Source organism: Hydra viridissima, unplaced genomic scaffold (genome assembly GCF_058129835.1).
Source record: "Hydra viridissima isolate aposymbiotic clone 2 unplaced genomic scaffold, HvirCarnegie_v1 scaffold_13, whole genome shotgun sequence".
Classification (NCBI taxonomy): domain Eukaryota; kingdom Metazoa; phylum Cnidaria; class Hydrozoa; order Anthoathecata; family Hydridae; genus Hydra; species Hydra viridissima.
The window spans coordinates 3,059,132-3,083,048 of record NW_028324312.1 but is presented as its reverse complement, the minus strand read 5'-3'; the positions used below and the strand labels follow the sequence as shown (position 1 = coordinate 3,083,048).

The following is a 23,917-nucleotide window of genomic DNA, read 5'->3' as shown; positions in this document are numbered from 1 at the left end:
ATATAATATATATAATAGCATTAAGTGTTTGATATATAATTTTTTGATATATGTAATAATGACAATAACTATTTAAGATATAAAAAAAATAATTATTTAAGATATAATAATTGCCCATGGTTTCAACTGAACTCCTTTATATTAAAATTCTGCCACAAAAGAAAAACTTTAATGAAATATTAGATATAAATAGTTTACAAATTATGGCTGTGTGGAACATATCAATACTTTTTATAAAACTTCTTCCTCTACTTTACCATTCGTTTATTCGTTTATTCGTTTATTCGTTTTAGTTTATTGACTTTTACTTGCTTTGTCAACTACTATTTGCTTTGTCAACTATTACTTGCTTTGTCAACTATTACTTGCTTTGTCAACTATTACTTGCTATGTCAACTATTACTTGCTTTGCCAACTATTACTTGCTTCAGTACAGATTTACCGTTTAAAAGTTACGCAAAATTTGATGTAATTGAAAATACTTAAGGGAGAGGGGTGAGCATTGGTACACAACGTGTTAAATTAATACAATAAAGAGTTTGAAAATGTAATCAAAAAAAGTGTAATTTGAATGAAAAATAAAAACACATTTTAAAACCGACAAAATATTTTATAGAAATATCAAGTAAATGTAACCATAAAAAGGAAAAAGCACATAAAAGTAATTACTTTATATTGTAAGTTTTTTTTTCAGGAGCGTCTATGAATATTCTAGACTTAGCTCTTTTTCTTCCCTTGTTTGTTTGTTTACGCTCTTCAGCTTTGGGATAGTAAAGGATCATTTCTTAATGAACATTTTGATGTTTCTGGTAGTGTCATGCACACAATTTAAAAATTCTTTTTTAAAGCGAACTCGAAGAATTATAAAAGCTCATGGGATTGTGTTGCCAGTTGCTCCGACTAAGTTGCATAGGTGTATAATGTAGGAAAGCATTAGTAAAACATTTGAGAATAAGAACCAAAAAAATATATTTTACCATACCACACTGTATATGAAATCTACAGAACAATCATTAGAAATTCTGTACCTGTACTTCTTGACTTGAATGTACCAATCCTCTCCCTTTACGAGTGAGTGCTTCATAGTGAAATATTTTTTTATATTATAAAAACTTTTCACTTAAAAATTTTTTTTTTTCTTTTGAACTTTAGGTTTAAACTTAAGTTTATGCAGATTAAAACAATACGTAAAAATAAATTAAAATAATAAAAAAAATCACTCAAAAAAGTAGCGCATTCACCATACGGAGTGAAAAAAATCGACATAGCGGCAAAGTAAACAAATGCTAAATTTACAAGTAACAAAAAAATATTATAGGAATCTCTTGCTAATATGAAAACTACAGAGTATGAAGTGGTATTGCTTCTTTACCTTCTGCATGGGACTTAATGTCTACCAGCGATGGATGCAACTAATATTTCTAGCAGATTGAAAGTTGGTTTAAACTGAAATTAAAAATATTGTATAAAATGAAATTGTTATTTACAATCAAAATACCTATTTTTTTAAAAGAATGATTGGAAATAAGTTGACAAACCACTAACTTGACCTTTGATGCTTTGCAAAAATACAACTGCTCATACTTGGCCAGGTATATACTGATCACAAAAGTTAGCAAATATGATCATTTACTTCAAGTTACAGAAATATATGTTTATATATAAACATACCTAGTTGAGCAAAAAATTAAAATAAGCAGCGAGCATTTAGTTGCAAAGTGGTTCACCCATTTTGTTGGCCGCAATATTTTTTATCTTTTACCGTTTGAATTATGTAAATAAAAAATCTGAGGTTTATAGCACACCCTCATTCTTTGAAATAAAACCTGGGGTAACGACATCGTAATACTTTGATCGAACAAAATCTTCTAAGCAATCATAAAGCTTCATCAAACAGCATTTTGATAATAAAGGCAACAGAAAATTTAGGTCACTATTCCAGATCGGGTTAATTTTTCCGAAAAAAAATTAAGCGATGTTGGAGTGCTATGAGTGATTTGAAGGCATAAGTGGATAAAGGAGTGATGTCGCAAAAATACAAAATTCCACTTTTTTACACAAATAAAGGTGTTAAGTAACGCTCTTTCACATGAACATAATGACACCGCACAAAAATGTGCTAAAATACGATTTTCACAGTGGATGAAGGAATTATGTTACAAATTAATTCACCCATAACACGATTTAACGCGGATATAAGTGTTAAGGGACAGTTCCATATTGGTGTAACATAACACCTTCATCCACTTATATCTTCATTTGTATTTCATGTTAATGCCGAAAATGAGGTAATGTAAAAAAAGATGAGGTGCGCTCCCAAAATTTGTTCTCTCAATTTTTAACACAAATAACAACATCTACATTTGTTCACTAAAATGACAGCAATCCTTCTCTTTGTTAAGATGAAATAAATTTTCTAATTCCGCAAATGCGGAATTTTTGCCAGTTTTTCAATTCCTGCTCTACTATCGTTTCTAAAAAATTTCACAGGAACAGGAGTGAATAGTAAATTTGCAAATGTGAAACACAAAGCTTTAGTTAAAAATTTATGTAAAAAGTTTAAAACAAATTTTGCTTATGTAACTTGATCTTCAATCAAAATCGTAATTCTGATGTCTTTCACCTCCACTGGTATTCTGATGTCTTTCACCTCCTCTGGCATTCTGATGTCTTTCACCTCCACTGGTATTCTGATGTCTTTCACCTCCTCTGGCATTCTGATGTCTTTCACCTCCTCTGGCATTACTCCACTACCGTGAGACAGCACCATATATTAAGAATATATTTAAAATACAAATAACGTGTTTTGATGCTAAATTTACTTTGCACTTATAATTTTTTTAAAATTATTTAACACAAATGGGTTAAAAATATTTTAGACTATACCATGATTAACGCATCCATATTGTTCTTAAGAATGGCTTCCGACCAATTCCGAACTTTCAACTTCGTAACTTTTTGAATTAGATTCGTAATGTATAAGTTTAATTTTTTAGCAGTGAAGTCCAGAATAGAATCAAATACAAGTTTCATTGAAATCTGCTTTGAATAATTTAATTTAATTTTTTTTTGTTATAAATTTTAATTTTGAGGTGAAATTTCTTTGAGTAATAAATGATAACATTGAAACCATGATGAAGAAAAGAAGTTTTATTTTTGGAATCATCAGCAAAAGTTGACAAACTGTAATAAAAATTTACAATTAACAAAACTTCTGTAAAAAGATTTTGCTTCTTTTATAAATTATTCATTTATAAATTATTAACAAATAATTTGTAGCTTTGGAAAATTGATTTTAAAAATATAGACTTTGCTAATGGTTTTAGTTTTTTAAAAAAAACCCCGAGTAATTGATTTCATTATTGTTATTAATATTATTATTATCATTGTTACCATTATTTTTATTAACTTTTATAGCTGTCATCATTTTCAGAATGATAGGGAAGAAAAACTTTTTACTCTATTGACAGTCACTCTATTGAGAGTCAATCTATTTTCAGAGTTTAAATTTGTTTAATTAATAATACATCTATTCACTAAATATGAATACAAAGCAATGTAAGTTGTAAACATATTTTTAAAAAGGTTGTTGAAAAGGTGGAAAGAGCTTAAAAAAGATAAACTTCAAATTTTGCTCATCAATCATGTCACATCGAAATGCAGTTGGGTAAGTTATTTTCTATCATTTACCAACTCAATGCTCACTTGAAAGCTTTGCAGACCTTCGTTGAATTAACAATGCCTATTTTTCTGAAATTATGCATGCTTTACTGTAACAATGTGTCTAATTGCTGGGAATGGGTACAGCTTTGGGTGTTTTTAAACAATTCTCAATTTCAACTGTAATGTTGAATAAACAGAGTTAAAAACTGCACTTCAGATATTGATTAGAACTTACTTGATTTATCGATTGTTGGGAACTCGGTTCATTACTTTGATATTTCTATACTTTCAATTTATATTTAAGATTTTCTTTTATAAGGAGGAGAGTGAACTACACTAATAAATGTAATTTTAAATAATAAAAAATTAAATAACAATCGTATTGCACTCTCCTCAGTGCCACTGAGATGATTTATGAAGATAATTGTTTATTAATACCTAACTTTTTTCGCTGCAGGTACATTTTATCCATCATTTGTTTCTCAATTATTACTTGCTTCATTACACGTTTACCGTGTAACATCTACGGGAAATTTGATGTAGTAAAAAATACTTACATTAAAGGAAACATTATAGAGTCCCTTTCTAATATCAAATCTGCAGACTGTGCTTTATCTTGCATAAGCAATCCTGATTGCATGCTTGTTAACTACAGAAAAGACGAAACTCTCTGTGAGCTGATATCTTATTCCCAAATGGTCAAAACAACAAATGATTTATGGAATGTTCTGCAAACTGATACAACGAATAAAGATAACGTAAGCGTTTTTAAATGCTGATGGCGTGATTTTTTTTAAAACAATGATTTAAGTGAATTGTTCTTATTTGTTTCATTAACTTTATTGCCATGAGCTGACTTTTATGTTGAAAAAGGCTGGCATTTTACTTTGCAAAAAGCTAAAACTTTAATACTTAGATTGGTCAAATCTGCGAACAAGTTAATCCTTGTGCAAGTGCTGATTCATGCAGAGATATATGCGATCAAACCAATACTCATACCTACTCTTGCATTGGTAAGCTTTTTTTTCCTAGGCGTGTCTAACTATTAAACTCTTAAACTCTTATAAAAGAGAATCCATGGATACTAATTACTCTATAGAAGAATACCATATGTGTCATAGAAAGATGCTAATTAATTTATAGAATGGCACTAATTATTCTTTAGTAGGGCACGAAGCACTTTAAACCCAACTTGTTTCTTCTTTAAGGAACAATTGACGTGTCAAGAAATGCAATTGCATCTATATCTTCTACATGGGACTCAGCAACAACAGCTTCTAAAGCAATAGATGGAAATCTTGATACAACTGCTATTACCAACGAAATTAGCGCTGAAACTTGGTTTAAATTGGATTTAAAAATCTTATACAAAATCAATCAAATTGTTGTTTACAATCGAAAGGTCTATTTTCCTGAAAGAATGATTGGAAATAAGTTGATCATCAGCATGACTGAAAACATAAACGATTACAAACAAATCGCCACTTTGACCATTGATGCAGTGCAAACGTATACCTGCTCATATTTGGCCAGGTATGTACTAATCACAAAAGTTGCTGATAAAAGCGATTTACTTCAAGTTGCAGAAATATATGTTTATATATAAACATACCTAACTTAGCAAAGAATTGAATAGAGTAGCGAGTGATGGGTGGCAGACTGGTTCACGCATGCTACTGTTCTAATTTTTTAAAATTAAATTTACACTTGAATTATCTTAATTAAATTAAAGTTACGTTTTTAAAGCATCCTCTTATTGTATACTTTGAACTAAAAACTAGGCTATGACCTCAAAATACTTTGATCTATATAACAAACAAATCATTTAAGCAATCACAAAGCTTCATTGCGTTGCATTTTAATATTCTTGACAATACAAAACTCATTGATTTATTCCAGGTTGGGTTGTTCTTTCTGAAAAAAACTATGCTATGCTTGGAATACTATGAAGGTTTTTTTTTATTTCATATGAATGTCAAACACTTTAGGCGGGCTTAAACTTTCTCCACTTAATTCCCAATCTCTATGGAGAGAGGATTTAGGAGAATTATTTTCTCAATTCGTGTTAATTTCATAATTATGTTTAAATGCTTTTATATTTGATGATTTGAACCAATGGGATGAATGAACATATAGGATGAACGAACCAATAGGATAAATGAACCAATGGAATGAATGAAGAGTTGTTTTGTCTCGATCCTGACAATCACAGATCATCTTAAGAAAAAATTGTCTAGCATGAATAAAAGCTTTTGTAAAAAACGAACTGAGTTTACTTTAAATAACTATAGAGTTTACCATAAATAAGTTGATATCAAACTTTTTTTGTATCAAAACGGAATATCAAAGTTTTTTTTTTTGAAGCTGCAGCACTCGAGAACATTCTCTCATCTTGTGTTGTAAAGTTAAGTGCAGACAGCGTTATCTGAAGAAATGGAAAAACTCAATACTAGTGGGTGATGAAGGCCATTCCTTCATCACCCACTAGTATTGTGTCAATATGAACATTTTTGACTAATATTTACAGAATGCATTAGTTCCAGACCCTCTTACTCCCTCCTTCTTTCCATTTTTAGTTCAAATCTGTAACTGAAGATATTTTTGGTGGATTTTTTCCAGCTTGAAGTGGAAAAGTTTTCAATGATAAAAGAACACTTATTTTTACAATTTTAATTCAGATTTACTGAGCTTAATGATGATTGCAATATTCTTTTGCAAAAATTATAAAATTAAGAATCTTTATAAAATTGAAGAAGATAACCCAAATAACTGCTGATAAAGAAACTAATATAAAAATATGCATCTAATGAAATAATGTATTTTAAATAGTTAATTGAAGATCCACTGGATATGAATATGTAGTGGAAATAAGGACGCATTAATCGCCGGATCAGTTCCTTGTAAATAACAATAATATGTAGTTATATCAATATAGATATAACTGCATGTTAATCACTGCATAAATAAAATCACTGTATTAATTAAAAACTATATAATAAGTTAAAAAAAAACTCTTGCTTTGAAAAAATATAAATCTCTTCATATAAAATTTGATAAATATAATATATATTTATAATTTACAACAACCCTTGCAAACGACCAATATATCCCAACCTATAGGCTAAAAATTTGGGGGCTTTGATCTCAATCAATAGCATTAATAGTGTGTTTAAAACTGCTGCATATAAAAGCTGTAAATAACTTAAAAAGTAGCAGCATACTAATGTAACAAATAAATAAAAATAAAATAATTTTAAAATATTGTAGTAAAATCTAAAACACTAGTAAATTCTTAAAAGAATGACTTAAGTTGTCTAAAAAGATTGGAGCAATTTATTAGTTTACACAAGACAAAAGTTTACAAGTACCTGAAGTTTATAAAGACAGTATTATACAACATTTGTTTATAAAATTTAAAAAGATTAAACAAAGTTTATGCAAGTTTTTTTTTTTCAAACCATCCATAAGCACTCAAACACCCCAATATAACCAAACAAAACAAAAATACTCCCCAAAGATTAAACATATCTCTGCGCTAAACTAATCATCACCGTCACAATAAATAGAAAAAACAAAGTTTTAAATAAAGATTTAAATGGCGGGAGTGCAAATACTGGTATGTAAGGCTAATTTGATTTTAACGGCGAAGGCTTTCGCAATATATATACAGGTTAGCTCAACCAATACACCTATATAGAGATGCTAAAGAACTGAGTAGTTCCATCAGCAGACATGACAGCTGACATGACATCATGCTAGTCTTAATTATAATTCTATTCATTTTTTCTCAGGTTCGTTTGAGTTCACCATCGAAAAATCACTCAAACTACTTCGTCATGGGAATGTGATGTAATAAACCTCTTGTGCATGAATATTTGCGAGAAGCGATTTGATACTTGTATGAGATTAGATGAGAGTGCAAATTAGATGAGAGAGATATCGAATGTGCAAGTGCGTGCAATCTAGTTTTTAAAAAGGGAATGATTTGTATCAAATAACAACTAAACAACTGAATATCATTTGCAAATACATCTATTTTATTAATAATTTATTTTTAATTATCCATAGGAGGAAATTCTCAGCACATTCTTAATCGCAGACGGAAACCTTTGAATAAAGTTCCAAAATTAAAATTATTGCAAGATTATGAGTATGCATTTGTATCATCTGTATACCTGCATTTGTATACGCAAATTATTTATTTTAATCCTAAAAAAATAAAAATAAAAATAACAATTTTATTTTGCAGTGGGATTCCAAAGACTGAAAGGCAAAAGATGTTTATTCCTGTTGTAACAGCATTTGCAGAGTACAAAACCTAAAATCTTTTTATTTTAAAATATTTTTATTTTTTTAAAGATCAAACTAAATAATTTCTCATGTGCGTTGATGCATTTATTTTGTTACGTTTCCGTTTTTCTGTTTTCACCTTTTAATCAAGTGCTACTGGGTTTTTTATTCTTTGTTATAAAACTTTTACCATTTTCATACATTACATATCATACATTATGGAGCTTTATAATATAAAGCCATTATAATGCTTAAGGTGTAAAAAAACTTATAAAAGCCTAATGTATGGAAGAAAATTTTTTTATTTATCCACCCAATTAACAATCAATATTTTATATGCAAAAAACGGTAATGGAATTTTATATGCTAAGAAACGGTAATGGAATTTTATATGCTAAGAAACGGTAATGGAAAAAAAGCCCCAATGTCAAAATACGAAGAAAGCAACATAAAAGAAAATCAGTTTGATTGAAAAGTTTAAAGATGCGAAAGAGAGTTAAAAGCGAAAGTACTAGAGTTACAATCAAAATAAGACACAAAAACTAATCTTAAAGAACCGTCTCGCAGTATAATACACTATCGCGTTGCTACTCTATCCTTACCATAAACTAAACAAACGCTTCTACCATTCGAACACAAATAATAACTGGTACATGCTTTGAATTTTCAATATTTGTTCTTGACAAAACAAAGTTTCTGATTTTTCTGCAGTTTCAGCCCAATAAAATCAATTTTTCTGGCACAAAGCCACCGGATCTCTTATCAAAAGACTGTGTCACAAGTGTACTTTAAAATGCATTCAATCGGCTACTAAACGAACAATTACAAAAGAAACCGTCCACAAGATGACGAATGTTTAGATAACAAAATAAAGAATGTTTTTAACAAGATAAAAAATGTTTTAGCACAACTTTTTGGTTAGTTTTATAAACTTATGTTATTACTTTAAGAAATTGTTGTGATGATAATGGTTCTTGTTTTCACATGGCCTCGAACTTATCGTATACTTTATCAGTTGTGCTACTTTGTCCTTGTATATTATGAATTTTTTATTGAAAAGTATTATGAAGAAGTTTTGTTTGCATGGAAAAAAATTGGAAAATGGAGAAATCTCTTATCAAGTTACAATGGCTAAAAAGGGATAGTATTACAAACCATTAGTGGAGTGTATTGTTCTTTGAAATACTGAGAGTGGCAGCAATTCGCGGACATTTTAGAACATTTTTCAAAATGAGTTTTTAAAGCACTAAAAAACTATATTTACGGAATGTTAATAAAAGAAAAGTTGAAGATAATACTTATCTCACCTTAACATTCAGCCAGGTCTCCTTTCTTTTTGATCACTACTTCAAGCCTAGGACGGAAGAACAAGGAGGTGCTGATTGTAAAGTCCCTTGACATTGAGTTCAAAGCCCGGATAATTGATCACTTTAGTGACTTGACACTTGAGTGGGGATTTTTGCAAGCCTTATTCTCAACTACGCTCCTTACACTTGTAGTCAAGGGGATTCCGGTTAGGACTGGTTGGTGGCCAAAAGTTTTTGGACATGAACTTAGCCATGTTACCTGAAGATTCTTTTGGGTTTTTCCGAACAAATGACAGGATGCATTGTCTATTTGAAAAGTGTAATTGTTTTCTGGGAATATCTTCTTCAGCCATGGTACCACATAACGTTTCAGTAAGTTGGTATACACATCAGAGGTAACTTTTTCTTTCACTTTGATGCAGATTGGTGGATATTTTTTTCCATTTGAGGAGATGATTTTTAAAATCAAGATGGACCAAGGGTGTTTGGTGTGACACACAGGTGGTGCTCTGTCACCTTTCTGTATTATGAATCTGTAATTTTGATTCTGTAATATTGATCACACAGTCAACACTAAAAAGTTTTTCATCTGAGAAAATTTTGACTGTTGATGAAGCTTGGATTTTAGGCTGATTCAGAAGCTTCTTTGATCAATCCAATCTTAAAATTTTTAGCCTTTCTGTCAAAAGTTGGCATGTAGGTTAAGCCACAAATACTTTTACAAGTGTTTTTTGAGTTCTTCTGGCTGTCCTCTCATCAATGTTGAAAGATTTTGCATTCTTTTGGTGGACATAGCAGAATTCTTCTCAACATACTTTTTAAACTTTTTAGTGAACTTATTATCAAAGCTTTTGTTCACTGGAAGACCATTTGGGCTCTCTCATCACTGTCATGTTTTTTCACATCGTAAAATGTAGTTTTAGACACTCCAGAAATACGAATCATTACAGTTACAGGCCGCCTGAATCAAATTAAAAACTTCTGTCTTTATGGTTTCGATTGTTTAACTTTTAACAAAAGTATTTTGTATTCATAATTTTATTCAAATCTTAAACGTTCATTGAACGTTAACCAACAAAAAAAAATTTCAGAAGTTTTTTATTTACAACACAAAACCAAGCCAAAAATTAGTTATCGAATCGCTGCCGCACCCTTCTTCAAAAACAAAGAGCTTCAAGCAGATAGCATTTGTTTGCTGCTCAAACCCAAATTTTGGTCAGAAGCAGGTAGAAAGGTTAAACTAAACACCATGCAGGCAAAGGTTCAGATAATAGAAGCTCTTGAACAACCGCAGGAACTCTTCTAGGTTTTATAATTTTTATAATTTTTCAGTAAATAGAAAATATTTGCGCTCGTATTTGCTGTCCTGTTTCCATGTTCAATAAATTAATCATGCTCAACCTGACTAACCATGCTGATGGAAATAAAACAGTCATTTGACCAAAGTGAAGGATGTAAGTTATGACCTAATGTTCTTTTCAAACAAAAATTTGGTTGGGCGAAAAAAAGTTTGGTTATATCTCCAAGCGTACACCATTTGTATACCCATTTAAGAGAATTATTTGCTTTCAGAGATAGCAAACCTAATGCTAAGTTTTCCGAACGAAATGATGAAATTTAAAATAAATATGTAAGGTTCTACAAATCCGGCCCTAATTCTAAGGCCAGGCAAATGCCTGTCATATAGGGAAGACCGGGGCTAGTTTGCTACAGGGGTAAGTTGAAACACTGCGTTTAACTTTGGAATTTTCCGCCAAAAATTTCCAAATTTCACAAGAAACCTTCCTACTTTACTAATTCATCTTTCAGCGTAGTATCAGGGATATAAGCGCATGCGCATTTAAGCTACAGCGACTTGTATTTTTTTGCCAATTTTGTAACTTTTGTAACTATATTACTTTTTCAATTTTAAAAAGCAATAGTATTAGCTACAAGTAAACTCGATTACATGTAGGTGTATAGTTCACTCTAACCAGCCACATTTTTCGTTTCTTGATATTTCGCGATTTCGGGGATTTATAAGCCATTTTGTGAGCAAAAAGCTTTTGGGGTTAGTAGGCACAATGATCGCGGGGCTAGTTGGCATCATGTGCCAAATTACAACTTTTTGCATTGGCCGTAAGTTATATAACACTGCAGATCTACAGACATGTGAAATTGTAAAAGAAAAGTAGACAGGCCTGTAAATTGTAAAAATGTTACAAAAAATGCTTTTGATGCTATTTTTGTAGAAGGAAAGTCTATTCAATCGATTAAGTGCAATTAAAGTTAAGGTCAAAAAATGTTGTTGAATAAATAAAATCAAAAGTTTTCATTAAAAAGATGCACTTGAAATAGATGCTTAATGTTGCTAAACTAGTCTCTTTTTATATGGTGTGCCAAATTACCTTGAGAAAAGAGCAACTTACCCCGGGCCGGGGTAAGTTTGGACATATTTTTGAGCCACCAATTATTTTTTTATAATGTTTGACACTTGAAAATGCTTGCCAAGTTCATATTCTTTTGAACTGCAATTTGATTTCTTCAGAAAAGTTCGCCAAGAAATGCACAGACCTCAAAAACTAAAACTGTAGCCAACTAGCCCCGGTCTCCCCTATAATACATTTGACTTTTTTTGCGAATCATAATAAATATCCAGCCTTTTGTTGCTGCATGCAAAAGGCACCTGTCCATGCCATTCCATGGTTTGATATACAGAATGATTTTGCAGAGAAAATCAAATTAAAGTGGAAGCAGAAGAGAATATGATGATTCTGAATTATTTCGTTTAAATGCATAGAACTTTTTTCTAATAAAGAACATTGTTAGTATTGTATGTATTCAATTTTATGTTTGGATTTAGAATGTCGACGTAAAATGTTTGTATTTAGAATTTTGACATAAAATAAACCCTGTGAACTGGGTGTATGGATGCTTTAGGAGGCAGAAAAAAGTTTAAGAAAATTAAATTTATCTAAATTATTGAAAGTAAGTAATGAATTTAAATTTAATACTTTTTTATTACTCATATTCATATATCGCTAATGAAGTTACTTTTAAATATTGAAATGATATATTTTCAGGCAGCAGCATCCGAGCATATTCCTAGAATTATTTGGTGTTACTAAGAACTTTTGTAATAATAACGCGTGTCAATGTAAACGTCATGGTTTTTATGCAACGGTACTGAACAGCGCCATAGGATTGCAAAAGTTCAATACCAAATACCATTTTATTTTTTAATCAATAACGGATAATAAAGATAAAAGTACAAACACCCATCTCAGACAATTGAAATAAATAAAGTTTATAATAATTTACATATTTAGATATACAAAGCCATAAGATTTTTGCGTTACCTCACATACCTCATACTATTTTGTTTCAACCTTTCAAGACGCATGAGCAGAATTACAACTCGATTAAATCTACTAAAAATAACAAATTACTTTTGATTATAATTTTGTCACAACCAAAAACATTTGGTGTTTTAAACGCAAAGAGTTCTATTTTAATAAACTTCAGAAAACACGATTTAACTTAAAAGACTGGTATAGAAGTTGGTATTTTACTCGTTGTTAACTGAAAAACCAAATCCTGATGCTTATATGCTACGAGGGGATATTTGATGGAACATTCGTGGAACATGGAACATGAACAAATATTCTCTGGTGTGAACGCAACTTAAACAAAAATTCACGGAACATTCGTGGAACTTTTGTACCGCCCCACAAACCCAGAACAAATAAATGTTCCGGAATATTTCTTTGTTTTCGTATAAAAAACATGGTGCCAATTTTAATTATCGTTAATGCTTATCCAGAAAAAGCATGTACCTATATGTTATTTCACAATAAAATGTAACAGATGAAAGTGTCATGAGTATAAAATCAGTATTGCTTGATTTATTATTAAATGGCTGACTGCAAGATTTATATTTAATGTTAAAGCAACTCAAACAAGGCTTTTTATAAAGTTGATGTTAGGTTGTTAGCTTAAACTGAAATATGATTCAAATTGTGTTATCTTTTTACTATAATTAAAAAGAAGTTGTGTGTGATACTTTCAAAATAAAGTATATAAATAAATTCATACATTTTCTAATCTCTTGTTTTTTTGAACTTTTTTTTTTTTATTAATTTTTCTATAAAAAATAAAAACATAAAATATTTAAAAACAAGAATAAAAATACTTTCTGAAACATTTTTCCTTTTTGTTTTTCCTTACACCTTAAAAGAGATATGTGTCGTTAAATCCAGTTTTGTTTTTCAATTGTCACCTGTTAAAAAAAAATTTACTTCTCGTAGACTATTGTCAAAAAGTTATATGCAAAAAGTATAACTTTATTTTGTTTTAGGGAAAATTGCTATATCATTACGATTTAATTCTATTTACATAGGGATGGCAAAATCCCGGACATTCTCAATCCCGGGATTTCGGGATTGAGATAATTATCCCCGGGAAATCCCGGGAAATCCCGGGATTAATTAGGTGAAGCATGTGAAGAGCAAATTTTTAAGCATCAAACACTGAAAATTAATTAATTTATTGATAATACAATTATATTATGAATATACTAGTCATTTTTCATTTTTTAGTTAAGCAAAATAGTTCATTTACTAATTAACCTAAGTAATTTAAATTATAAAGTAATTCTTTAAAAAGATAACACAATGTAAGTAAAAATAGTATGAATATAAATGAGTATACATGAACTATATTCATTTTTGAAAGTACCACCTTGAAAAAATTAAAGCGTCAATCATTTCGTTGTTTAATCGCGTTCGATTTTTTGAGCATAAAAACCAAGCCGCTGAGAATGCTCGTTCGGACTCCACACTTGTTGGCCGTATAGATAGCATATAACCATATGCTTTTTGAAGGTGATTACCTCTTGTAGCACCACTTTCAAATAACAACATTTCTCTTTGATTTTTAGAAGTTATACTTTCTACCCTTATAGGTAGTGTTTGAGTTACTGCCAATCCTTTTTCCATAACTTCATTTAATTCTTCACTAACAGTTTTGATTTTATTTTCACACTCCTTGCTTGACAAACCTTTGCTCAGTTGAGCATCACTATCACTATTCACGTCTGTTGATGTAATCATATTTGCCGAGCTTAGACGCTTTATCAGGTTTGCTATAATTTTTTTTATTTTGGGCACTTGTATTTGGTACAAAAACATCTGGGCTTTTCGATAAAGTAACCTGGCCATTATGAAGATAATAAATTGTGCTGCTTAATGGTGTTCTCCTCTCTTTTATTCGGTGACTCAAAGCGACATTTCGGATTGTTGTTGTTTTATTTTGGACAACATAAACTCTAATACAATTTCAGCTGTAATTAAAGTTGCGTCTCTTCGACAAAGTGCCTCTACAGTTGCTTTAACGGGAGTCAAAAGTACCACTGAATCTGATACGGTTTGATATTCGTTTTCGTTCATCTTAATTGATTCATTAAAATTGAAATCCAATTCAAAATCTAGAAATGCCTTTTTAACACAATATTTTAACTTGTCAAATCTTTCAAGCATAAACTGCTCCATCGGGTTTTGCAATCCATGATTAAATGGATGACCTTTCCAAACTCAATTTTTACGTACTTTTGTAAATAATTTTCATTTTTTGTTGGGGACCTTTTAAATATTTTTACAATTTTCCTGACTTTGGTTATGGTAGGTCCAATAATTTGATGTTTAATTGTAGCCTCAGATGTTTCATTAATTAACAATGAATTGTTCGAATCTCGAGTACAATCTTCCTCTTCATAAACATGGTCACTTTTATAATTATCATCTTCGTCTTCATCATTGTTGTTTTCTAAATTTTCAAAAACAGTGTTTTCATCATCTAAACTTTCATCAACTTCCAAGTGACTGGTGTCTTTTTTGTAAAGAACTGATATAAATGCCAGTTGTAGAGCGTGAGCAAAGCATAATTGTTGATCAATTTTTAGAATTTTTCCAAGTTTCTTTATAAGGCTTGCACCATCAGTTGTAATACCAATGATATCATGCTCAAGGTTTATTTCAAAGCTGTGGAGTTTTTCTTTTAGAAGCGAAATGCACTTTTCTGCTGGCATAGACCCTAAAATGCGAATCAAACCTAAGTTCCAATAGCTTTTCAACTCATGTACATTCACATTCATATATCTGCAGTTTCCAAAAGAAGTCCACTCATCAAGTGTTAAGTAAAATTTAGAGCCTCTTGAAGTTTGATCAATTGTTTCCTTTATAACTTGCTTTTTAATCTGCTCGTAGTAGTCTAACACCATTTTTCTGATAGTATTACGTGATTTAGGAACATTTTTATATTCTCGTGCAACTAACCTGGCTCGTATATCAATGGAATTGCAAGTTGTACTAAATGAATTACCATCTTTTGCTGCCACAAGTGCCAACACTTCAGACAGATTTTCCTCTTTTTTCAATGTTGTTGAAAAAAAGTTCGAGATTTTCAGCTTTTTATTTTGAGGTTCTTCTTCTAAATCTTTCGAATTTGAAGCTCTCGTGGATAAATTTGGTGCTTGCGATAGCAATGTTACTTTAAGTTTGTGTTTAGGCAGTAAATGGGAATGTAGACCTTTTGTTGAACCACCAGCAATTTTCAATATTTTTTTGCATGTACTAACTTTGCACATAGCTGTTTCATCTGTTCCTCTTAAAAAGTGTCTCCATATCAGATTTGTGCTATTGAATTCAGCGTAGTTCGTCATGATAATTACTTAAGTTCAATTTTTTTTAAAGTTCTAAAGTTCTTAACTTATTTCAACTTACGTTTCTCTATCAGATCAATAATTCTAACTGAATTTGTTACTGTGAAAATGATTATCACTTTGAATAACTGCAAAAAAAAGCTTATTTACTTAAAAAACCTTCTGTGTTTTGAAAACTTCATTAATTTAAACCATTGTTGAAAAATTTTTTAGAATCACGCATAGATTTCGTTGCATAAAAATTGTAGGGTTCTATCTAATTTTTGCTGTTATGAGAATTTAACTTTCAATTTTTTTTAGTTAATATGTTTTTATTCCTGTCAATTTTTATAATTTAAACTATGGCTCTTTTATTATTTATGTTTCATAATTAAACCGATAGTATTATTTATAAATATTTTAAACTTTTTGTTTTTTATTATTAGAAATTGTTAATTAAAACTTTTGTTAATAAATTCTTATAATATGAAAAAAGCAGATAGAACTCTTTAATTCTGCGACGATTTGGAATTAAAATGAAGCCGAAAATTCGAAATTAAATTAAATCATTGCAAAGAGAATACAGCTATGAAACAAATATTTTACCAAAGATTTTATTTACTAGACACTTTATGATGTACAAATAAGTTAATAACTTAATCCCTATTTATCTTTATTTACTTTTTATTACATTCCCGAAATCCCGGGAAATTTTTATGAATAATCCCGGGATTACGGGATCCCGGGATCCTGGGATTGCCATCCCTATATTTACATAAGTTAACGTTTGTTTAAGCGATATTCTTTTTACGTACCGTCAAACCGATTTTAATGAAATTCTTTCATATCAAATACTTTCTTGAAATATAATTCAAATCTGATTGTTCAGTGCAAAAATCGATTAACAAATCGATTTCAAAAAGTTGAGAAATGCGATGAAATAATGTAAATTGTTTTTTTTTTTTAAATTCTTTTTAACGTATAAATTTGAATATATATTGTATAATCCATAAGTAAAGATAATATGTGATGCATAAGTTAATGGACAAATTAAAAACTTTAATATCTTATTTACAAACAAAGAAAAAAACTATTACTATTTTTTTTTTTTTGGATAAAATATTTAATTTTGAATAAAAATCATTTATTTCTTATATGAAAACAACCTATAGGACTTAAAATATTTAATATATAAAATATTAAATATTTAATAAAAGAAACACCATGAACACCTATACACAGACTGTGACATTGGAATGGCTTTTAGATCCGGTCTTATGGTTGCATTATTCATATTAATGAACAGATTTCTAAACATTTTGATATGGTATTCAAATTTAAAATTCTTCAAGTCTGGATTAATTCAGTCAGTAACTGGGTTATTAAAGAATTTTCGTGCAACATTCTCAGTATTGGATCTACCAATTGCCTTCCTGGCAAAAGGAAGGCAAGTGGTAGGTATATCTTTTTTAAATTGTATTTTGAATAAGTGCTGGGAATTTTTTTATGTTTTCATAAGTTCTTGGCTGTTCTTTGCTGAAATTTTTCAACTTTGTTTCACTGCTGGAAGTTTGCAAGCAGTTTTTATTGAAGACTCACTCCCTGCAATATATTTGAGATGCTATACTTTTTTTAAGAATTTTTGATACAAAAGCAGTAAGTGTTTTACCATCATTGATTGTGGAATAAATAGATGACAAACTTGAATTTATAACAAAAGCGTTGTCATGAAGTGTAAACTTAATATTCTTAAAAGACAAAATTTCATTTTTTAAATGTTCAATTTTTTTTTGAATAAAGCTAGCAGTCTATTTGGTAAAACAAAACATAAGATAATGGGTTGAATCTGGACTATTTAGATTACGATTTTTCCATATTATCTTTTTTCCACTTCGAATCTCTAATAGTACAAATACTACAGTATATTGAGTGGAATCATTCACACCTCTCTTCATAGATGCTGCATTCTGAAATTTAGATTGGTCACTCTGACGATCCTTTCCCACCTTGAAAATAACATGTATGTTATCACGTTCCAAATTATCGTGAGGTGGCTCTTTTCAGGGCTTTTTACATCTAATATTTAGGGGAGTGGAGATGGGGTTTAGTGTTTCATAGGTAAAATTTAAGAAACTACGAGTCTCTTTAAGTTCGCTTTTGACTTCCTAAAAAGCTGGGTATATAATATACACACTATACACAGCATAAAGTAATATACAGTATTGGAATACGCTTTTTATTGTATACGCGGTGTTCATTACATATTAACATATTACATATTATAAGCTTTGTAAGGTATAATGTTATAATTACATAGAGTATAATATTACAATTAGCCAGAGATTATTTTTACGATGTATACGCGATATTTATCATCAATTTATAAAATTCTATTATTAATTTTTAACTCATTTTAAAAAGTGTTTTATTATTTTAATCAATATGAAAACCTATTTTTCTGAAATTATGCATGCTTTACTGTAACAATGTGTCTAATTGCTGGGAATGGGTACAGCTTTGGGTGTTTTTTAACAATTCTCAGTTTCAACTGTAATGTTGAATAAACAGAGTTAAAAACTGCACTTCAGATATTGATTAGAACTTACTTGATTTATCGATTGTTGGGAACTCGGTTCATTATTTTGATATTTCTATACTTTCAACTTATATTTAAGATTTTCTTTTATAAGGAGGAGAGTGAACTATACTAATAAATGTCATTTTAATTAATAAAAAATTAAATAACAATCGTATTGCACTCTCCTCAGTGCCACTGAGATGATTTATGAAGATAATTGTTTATTAATACCTAACTTTTTTCGCTGCAGGTGCATTTTATCCATCATTTGTTTCTCAATTGTTACTTGCTTCATTACACGTTTACCGTGTAATGAAGCAAGTAACAATTTGAAACAAATGATGGATAAAATGCACCTGCAAGTAACAATTTGAAATTTGATGTAGTAAAAAATACTTACATTAAAGGAAACATTACAAAGTCCCTTCCTAATATCAAATCTGCAGACTGTGCTTTATCTTGTATAAGCAATCCTGATTGCATGCTTGTTAACTACAGAAAAGACGAAACTCTCTGTGAGCTGATATCTTATTCCCAAATGATCGAGACAGCCGATGATTTATGGAATGTTCTGCAAACTGATACAACGAATAAAGATAATGTAAGCGTTTTTAAATGCTGATGGCGTGATTTTTTTTAAAACAAGGATTTAAGTGAATTGTTCTTATCTGTTTCATTAACTTTATTGCCATGAGCTGACTTTTATGTTGAAAAAGGCTGGCATTTTACTTTGCAAAAAGCTAAAACTTTAATACTTAGATTGGTCAAATCTGCGAACAAGTTAATCCTTGTGCAAGTGGTTATAAATGTAGAGATATATGCGATCAAACCAATACTCATACCTACTCTTGCATTGGTAAGCTTTCTTTTACTTGACGTGTCTAACTGTAAAACTTTTAAACTTTTACTGAAAAGAACCTCAATAGAAGAAAAAAAAATTTATGTCATAGAAAAATAAACATTAATTTATGGAATGGCACTAACTATTCTTTAGTAGGGCACAAAACACTTTAAACCCAACTTGTTTCTTCTTTAAGGAACAATTGACGTGTCAAGAAATGCCATTGCATCTATATCTTCTACAACAGTAGACTCAACAACAGTAGCTTTTAAAGCAATAGATGGAAATCTTGATACAACTGCTATTACGGGCAGATTTGTTGGTGAAAGTTGGTTTAAACTGGACTTAAAAATGTTGTACATAATCAATCAAATTGTTGTTTACAATCGAAGGGTTAATTTTCCTGGAAGAATGATCGGAAATAAGTTGATCACCAGCATGACTGAAAACATAAAAGATTACAAACAAATCGCCACTTTGACCATTGATGCAGTGCAAACGTATACCTGCTCATACTTGGCCAGGTATGTATTAATCACAAAAGTTGGCGAGTATGATGACTTACTTCAAGTTGCAGAAATATATGTTTATATATAAACACACCAAACCGAGCAAAGAATTGAATAAAGTAACGAGTGGTGGGTGGCAAAGTGGTTCACGCTGTTAGTCAGAGTTGTTTCTTTTTTTCTAAAACTTGAATAATTTTATTTAAATAAGTTAAGCTTTTAAAGCAGTCTCTTATTGAGTACTTTGATCGAAAACCTAGGCAATGACCTCATAATATTTTGATCTATATAACAAACAAATCATTTAAGCAATCACAAAGCTTCATCGAATTGCGTTTTGATATTCTAGACAATGCAAAAATCATTGATTTATTCCAGGTTGGGTTGTTCTTTCTGAAAAAAACTATGCTATGCTCGGAATACTATTGAACTCAATACTGGTGGGTGATGAAGGCCATTTCTTCATCATCCACCAGTATTGAGTTCAATATAAACATTTTTGACTAATATTTACAGAATGCATTAGTTCCAGACCCTCTTACTCCCTCCTCATTCCCATTTTAAGTTTAAATCTGTAACTGGCTCAAATGGAGACTTATTTTGTTCGAAGAGCTTTTTGGTTGATTTTTTTTCAGCTTAATGTGCAAAAATTTTCCAATGCTAAAAAAAGTACAGGTGGGGTCGGGTGGGGTTGAGGGTCGGGTAGGGGGGGGGAGTCGGATATTTTAAAGAGTAGTTTTGATATTTATTACTGCTGCACCAGCTTTGATTAATACATCATCGTATTTGATAACATCTTAAAATAAAACTTTATGTTTTTTTTATGTTATGTATTACTTTCAAAAAACTTTCTTGATAATTAAAATAAAAACTTTTTCTTTTATAGAAATTTAATTTTGTTTTAAACTACCAACAAAATCTTAATTCACAATTTTTTTTTTTGAAATTTAAAAAAAATGGCGTATAAAAATTTTATTGGTTATTCAACCAATTTTATACTTAAGTCAAATATTAGTTCTTTCCTATAAATTCCGTTAATCTTATGTATAATCTCATGCTAGTCTCAATCATAATTGAAGACTCCACGGGAAGAAACGGCAGGGTCACATTTTGAAAGTTTCGACTTTTTACACATTCTAGCTTTACTAATCATAATAGCATATTTTGTATTTGAATTCGAATCAAATAAACGATTTGATGCATATTTAAAGTTTTTCTAAATTTTCCTAAAAATTCGAAACTTATAAAGGTTTAAAAGTTTAATCATGATTTATCTCAAAATGAAAAAATGTGACCCTGCCGTTTCTTCCCGTGGAGTCTTCAATTCTATTCATTTGTTCTCAGTGACATGACATCATTCTAGTCTTAATTATGATTCTATTCTTTTGTTCTCAGTGACATAACATCATGCTATTCTAAATTATGATTCTATTCTTCTGTTCTCAGTGACATAACATCATGCTATTCTAAATTATGATTCTATTCTTTTGTTCTCAGTGACATAACATCATGCTATTCTAAATTATGATTCTATTCTTTTGTTCTCAGTGACATAACATCATGCTATTCTAAATTATGATTCTATTCTTTTGTTCTCAGTGACATAACATCATGCTATTCTAAATTATGATTCTATTCTTTTGTTCTCAGGTTCGTTTAAGTTCATCAAACAAGTTTTGAGTTTTGAAAATTTGCATCAGCAAACTTTTTATGCGGTGTACACCGTGTTGCTGTTGTTTTTAATTTCAGTAAATGTAAGTTGTCGTCAAACATAAGATACAAAAACCTCACTATTATTACATGTTTGATAACTTCAGAATCACTGAAGACCTCTATTGGTACTTTGGCATGAAAGTTGGTTGTCCGAACAGTCTGCTCTTGACATAACTTTTGTGGAGAGTTTAAAAAAAGGCATCGTTAAAGATTTTTTATATCTTAGAAAAGTAGGAAATACCACTGATAGATTTTAGAACTTGGATCGATTTCTCTTGTTTTTCACTACTTCATTAAAAATGATACTTTGACGCATCGAGGTATTATTTATTTTAAGAGATTATCTTTTTTAGGAGATTATTTGGTGACACCTGGTTAAACTGTTTTGAGAATCCTCAAGGATTAAAGGCTTTTGAGAATCCTCAAGGATTCTCAAAAGCCTAACCTTTGTTGTTGTTATGATTTGTTCACTTCATTAGTGCTTATATGTACTTAGGCGTAGCCAAGTGTTCTTCTAGCCCCTCAAGACTATCAATGACATTTCACTCCAATCCTTTAATATATTGATAAACAAATAATAGCTTAAAATAATAGCTCAAACAATAGCACAGAAGTTGAACTTCGTCAGATTTGCTGCAAAAAAGAAAATATATAGCAGAAGAGTCTGACGATCTTTTCCTAAGTGTTTGTTTATACCGGATATTTAAACTTGTGAACTGTGAGGCAAATTATTTTCACGTCTATTTCGAGAGACGGAAAGGAGAAGGAGGGGGGGGGGGGATATAGTTCCCGACTTGAATGTATAACTTTAGTTTTATTGTTGCATTTTCCTTGAACAAAATGAATTTTTGAACGTAAGCCAAGGTCTAACAATTACCATATGGAATGGAGTTTTCTGCGAGTTTTCTTTTCTTCAGGCCAAAAAAGGCGTTTGTTCGACCAGTTTCTTGTTTTGTTTCTTAGATTATTGACGTGGAGATTAACGCAAGATATTTACTTAAGAATTTTTTTTTGTAAAAAAGCATCATGTGAAACGAACTTTAACTGTTTATTTTCAAAAAGATTAAAATATCTTTTTTTCTGGTTCTGCAATCTTTTAAAGAAAGATGGTATTCTACTTTCAGATACTAATTGCTTCATTAACGGCTTCTGGTTTATCGCTCAGCGTTTCAATTGATAACGAGAAAGATGACTTTAATTCATCTCTAAAAAAGGTGATCACGAAGGAAAAGCCAATAAGTACTTCACGAAACAATGAATTAACAGCTTCAGTAGATGTTTTTGATGCATCGTTTCCATCACCTATAGATTATAATAAAAAAAAAGAAAACAACTTAACTATACATATAAACTCTATTAGTGGTCAAGATGAACCAAAATATAAAAACGAATACCGGTATTTCTATCAGACAAACGAAGAAAAAGTCAAAGATTTACTGAAACGAATTCATCGAAAAATTACTCAAACTTCTTTGTCAAGGAAGCGTGTTGTAATAAATCTCTTGTGCATGAATATTTGCGAGAAGAGATTTGATACTTGTATGAGATTAGATGAGAATTCTGGCGTGATCACGTTGGGGGTGGTCTTTCGAATGTGCAAATACGTGCAGTCTACTTGTGAAAAAAGGGAATGCTTTGTTTCAAATAATAATTGAACTACTGAAGACCGTTTGCAATTATTATTATTTTCTAACATTTCTGTTTTTGATTTTTTCTATTCTTTTTATTTTCATGCTACATAATTGAAGCAAGTTCTACTGGGTTTTCTCACCTTCCATAAAATTTTCTCACCAATTTTATTTCCATAGATTCGTTTTTTTTATTCTTCATTATAAAACTTTTTTCATTTTCATTAAGTGCATTATGGAGCTTTATGATGTAAAATCATTATAATGTATAATTGTAAAAAAAGTTATAAAAGTATGAAAAAAGAATTTTACTATTTAACCACCCAATCAACAAAATGTGTTATTAAAATAATAACAATCATCAAAAAAATAAAATATTTTATTCATTAACAAAGGGTTAAAAAGTAAAATCCCCAATGTCAAAACACAAAGAAACCTATATAAAAGAAAGTCAGTTTAATAGAAAAGTTTAAAGTAGCGAAAGAAGGTCAAAATTGAAAATGGAGATGATGATAAAAAAAAGAAAGAGGATCAAAATTTATTAGAATGGAGATGATGATAAATAGAATCGGGATATATTTATAGTCTGATATACAGAGATGCAGAAAAATTTAGCAAAGTTAAGGAAGAGAATTGTAACTTCATTTTATAATTTTATAATTAATAATGAAGAAATTCGGTATAAAATTTCTAGTGCAAATAAAAAAAATCTCGT

The 23,917-nt window shown here is 30.0% G+C and overlaps 2 protein-coding genes and 1 long non-coding RNA gene across 8 annotated transcripts; 2 read left to right on the top strand and 1 right to left on the bottom strand.

Annotated features, from left to right (window-relative positions):
- Positions 1–589: 589 nt before the first annotated feature.
- LOC149880076 (uncharacterized) lies at positions 590–4,087 on the bottom strand. 4 transcript variants are annotated; one of them, XR_016446197.1, is made up of 4 exons: positions 2,887–4,087; positions 1,373–2,750; positions 1,029–1,078; positions 590–900 (listed from the first exon to the last, which is right to left on the bottom strand). It is a non-coding gene; the product is annotated as an uncharacterized LOC149880076 (long non-coding RNA). The 4 variants fall into 4 exon arrangements; XR_016446195.1 differs by having other exon boundaries at positions 1,029–2,750; XR_016446196.1 differs by having other exon boundaries at positions 590–1,078.
- Positions 3,547–23,512, top strand: LOC149880074 (uncharacterized). Of its 3 annotated transcripts, none has more exons than XM_090070386.1 (5): positions 3,547–3,667; positions 4,121–4,421; positions 4,580–4,676; positions 4,872–5,196; positions 22,699–23,512. In XM_090070386.1, the coding sequence occupies exons 1-5, from the start codon at positions 3,645–3,647 to the stop codon at positions 22,703–22,705; spliced, it is 753 nt and encodes a 250-aa protein (XP_089926512.1). In that variant the 5' UTR covers positions 3,547–3,644; the 3' UTR covers positions 22,706–23,512. The 3 variants fall into 3 exon arrangements, with proteins under 3 accessions (XP_089926512.1, XP_089926511.1, XP_089926510.1); XM_090070385.1 differs by lacking the exon at positions 22,699–23,512 and adding an exon at positions 7,455–7,734; XM_090070384.1 differs by lacking the exon at positions 22,699–23,512 and having other exon boundaries at positions 4,872–5,985.
- Positions 17,261–20,017, top strand: LOC149880075 (uncharacterized). The gene is made up of 4 exons (XM_090070605.1): positions 17,261–17,390; positions 18,922–19,115; positions 19,274–19,370; positions 19,552–20,017. The coding sequence occupies exons 1-4, from the start codon at positions 17,261–17,263 to the stop codon at positions 19,950–19,952; spliced, it is 822 nt and encodes a 273-aa protein (XP_089926731.1). The 3' UTR covers positions 19,953–20,017.
- Positions 23,513–23,917: the final 405 nt, after the last annotated feature.

Excerpts from the sequence above, each read along its gene's own strand:
- LOC149880074 (XM_090070384.1), top strand. The coding sequence starts at position 3,645 with ATGTCACATCGAAATGCAGTTGG. Across the intron at positions 4,422-4,579 it reads ATACAACGAATAAAGATAAC|ATTGGTCAAATCTGCGAACA; the intron begins GTAAGCGTTTTT and ends TTTAATACTTAG. Across the intron at positions 4,677-4,871 it reads TCATACCTACTCTTGCATTG|GAACAATTGACGTGTCAAGA; the intron begins GTAAGCTTTTTT and ends TTCTTCTTTAAG.
- LOC149880075 (XM_090070605.1), top strand. The coding sequence starts at position 17,261 with ATGGTATTCAAATTTAAAATTCTTCAAGTCTGGATTAATTCAGTCAGT. Across the intron at positions 17,391-18,921 it reads TGGCAAAAGGAAGGCAAGTG|GAAACATTACAAAGTCCCTT; the intron begins GTAGGTATATCT and ends CTTACATTAAAG. Across the intron at positions 19,116-19,273 it reads ATACAACGAATAAAGATAAT|ATTGGTCAAATCTGCGAACA; the intron begins GTAAGCGTTTTT and ends TTTAATACTTAG.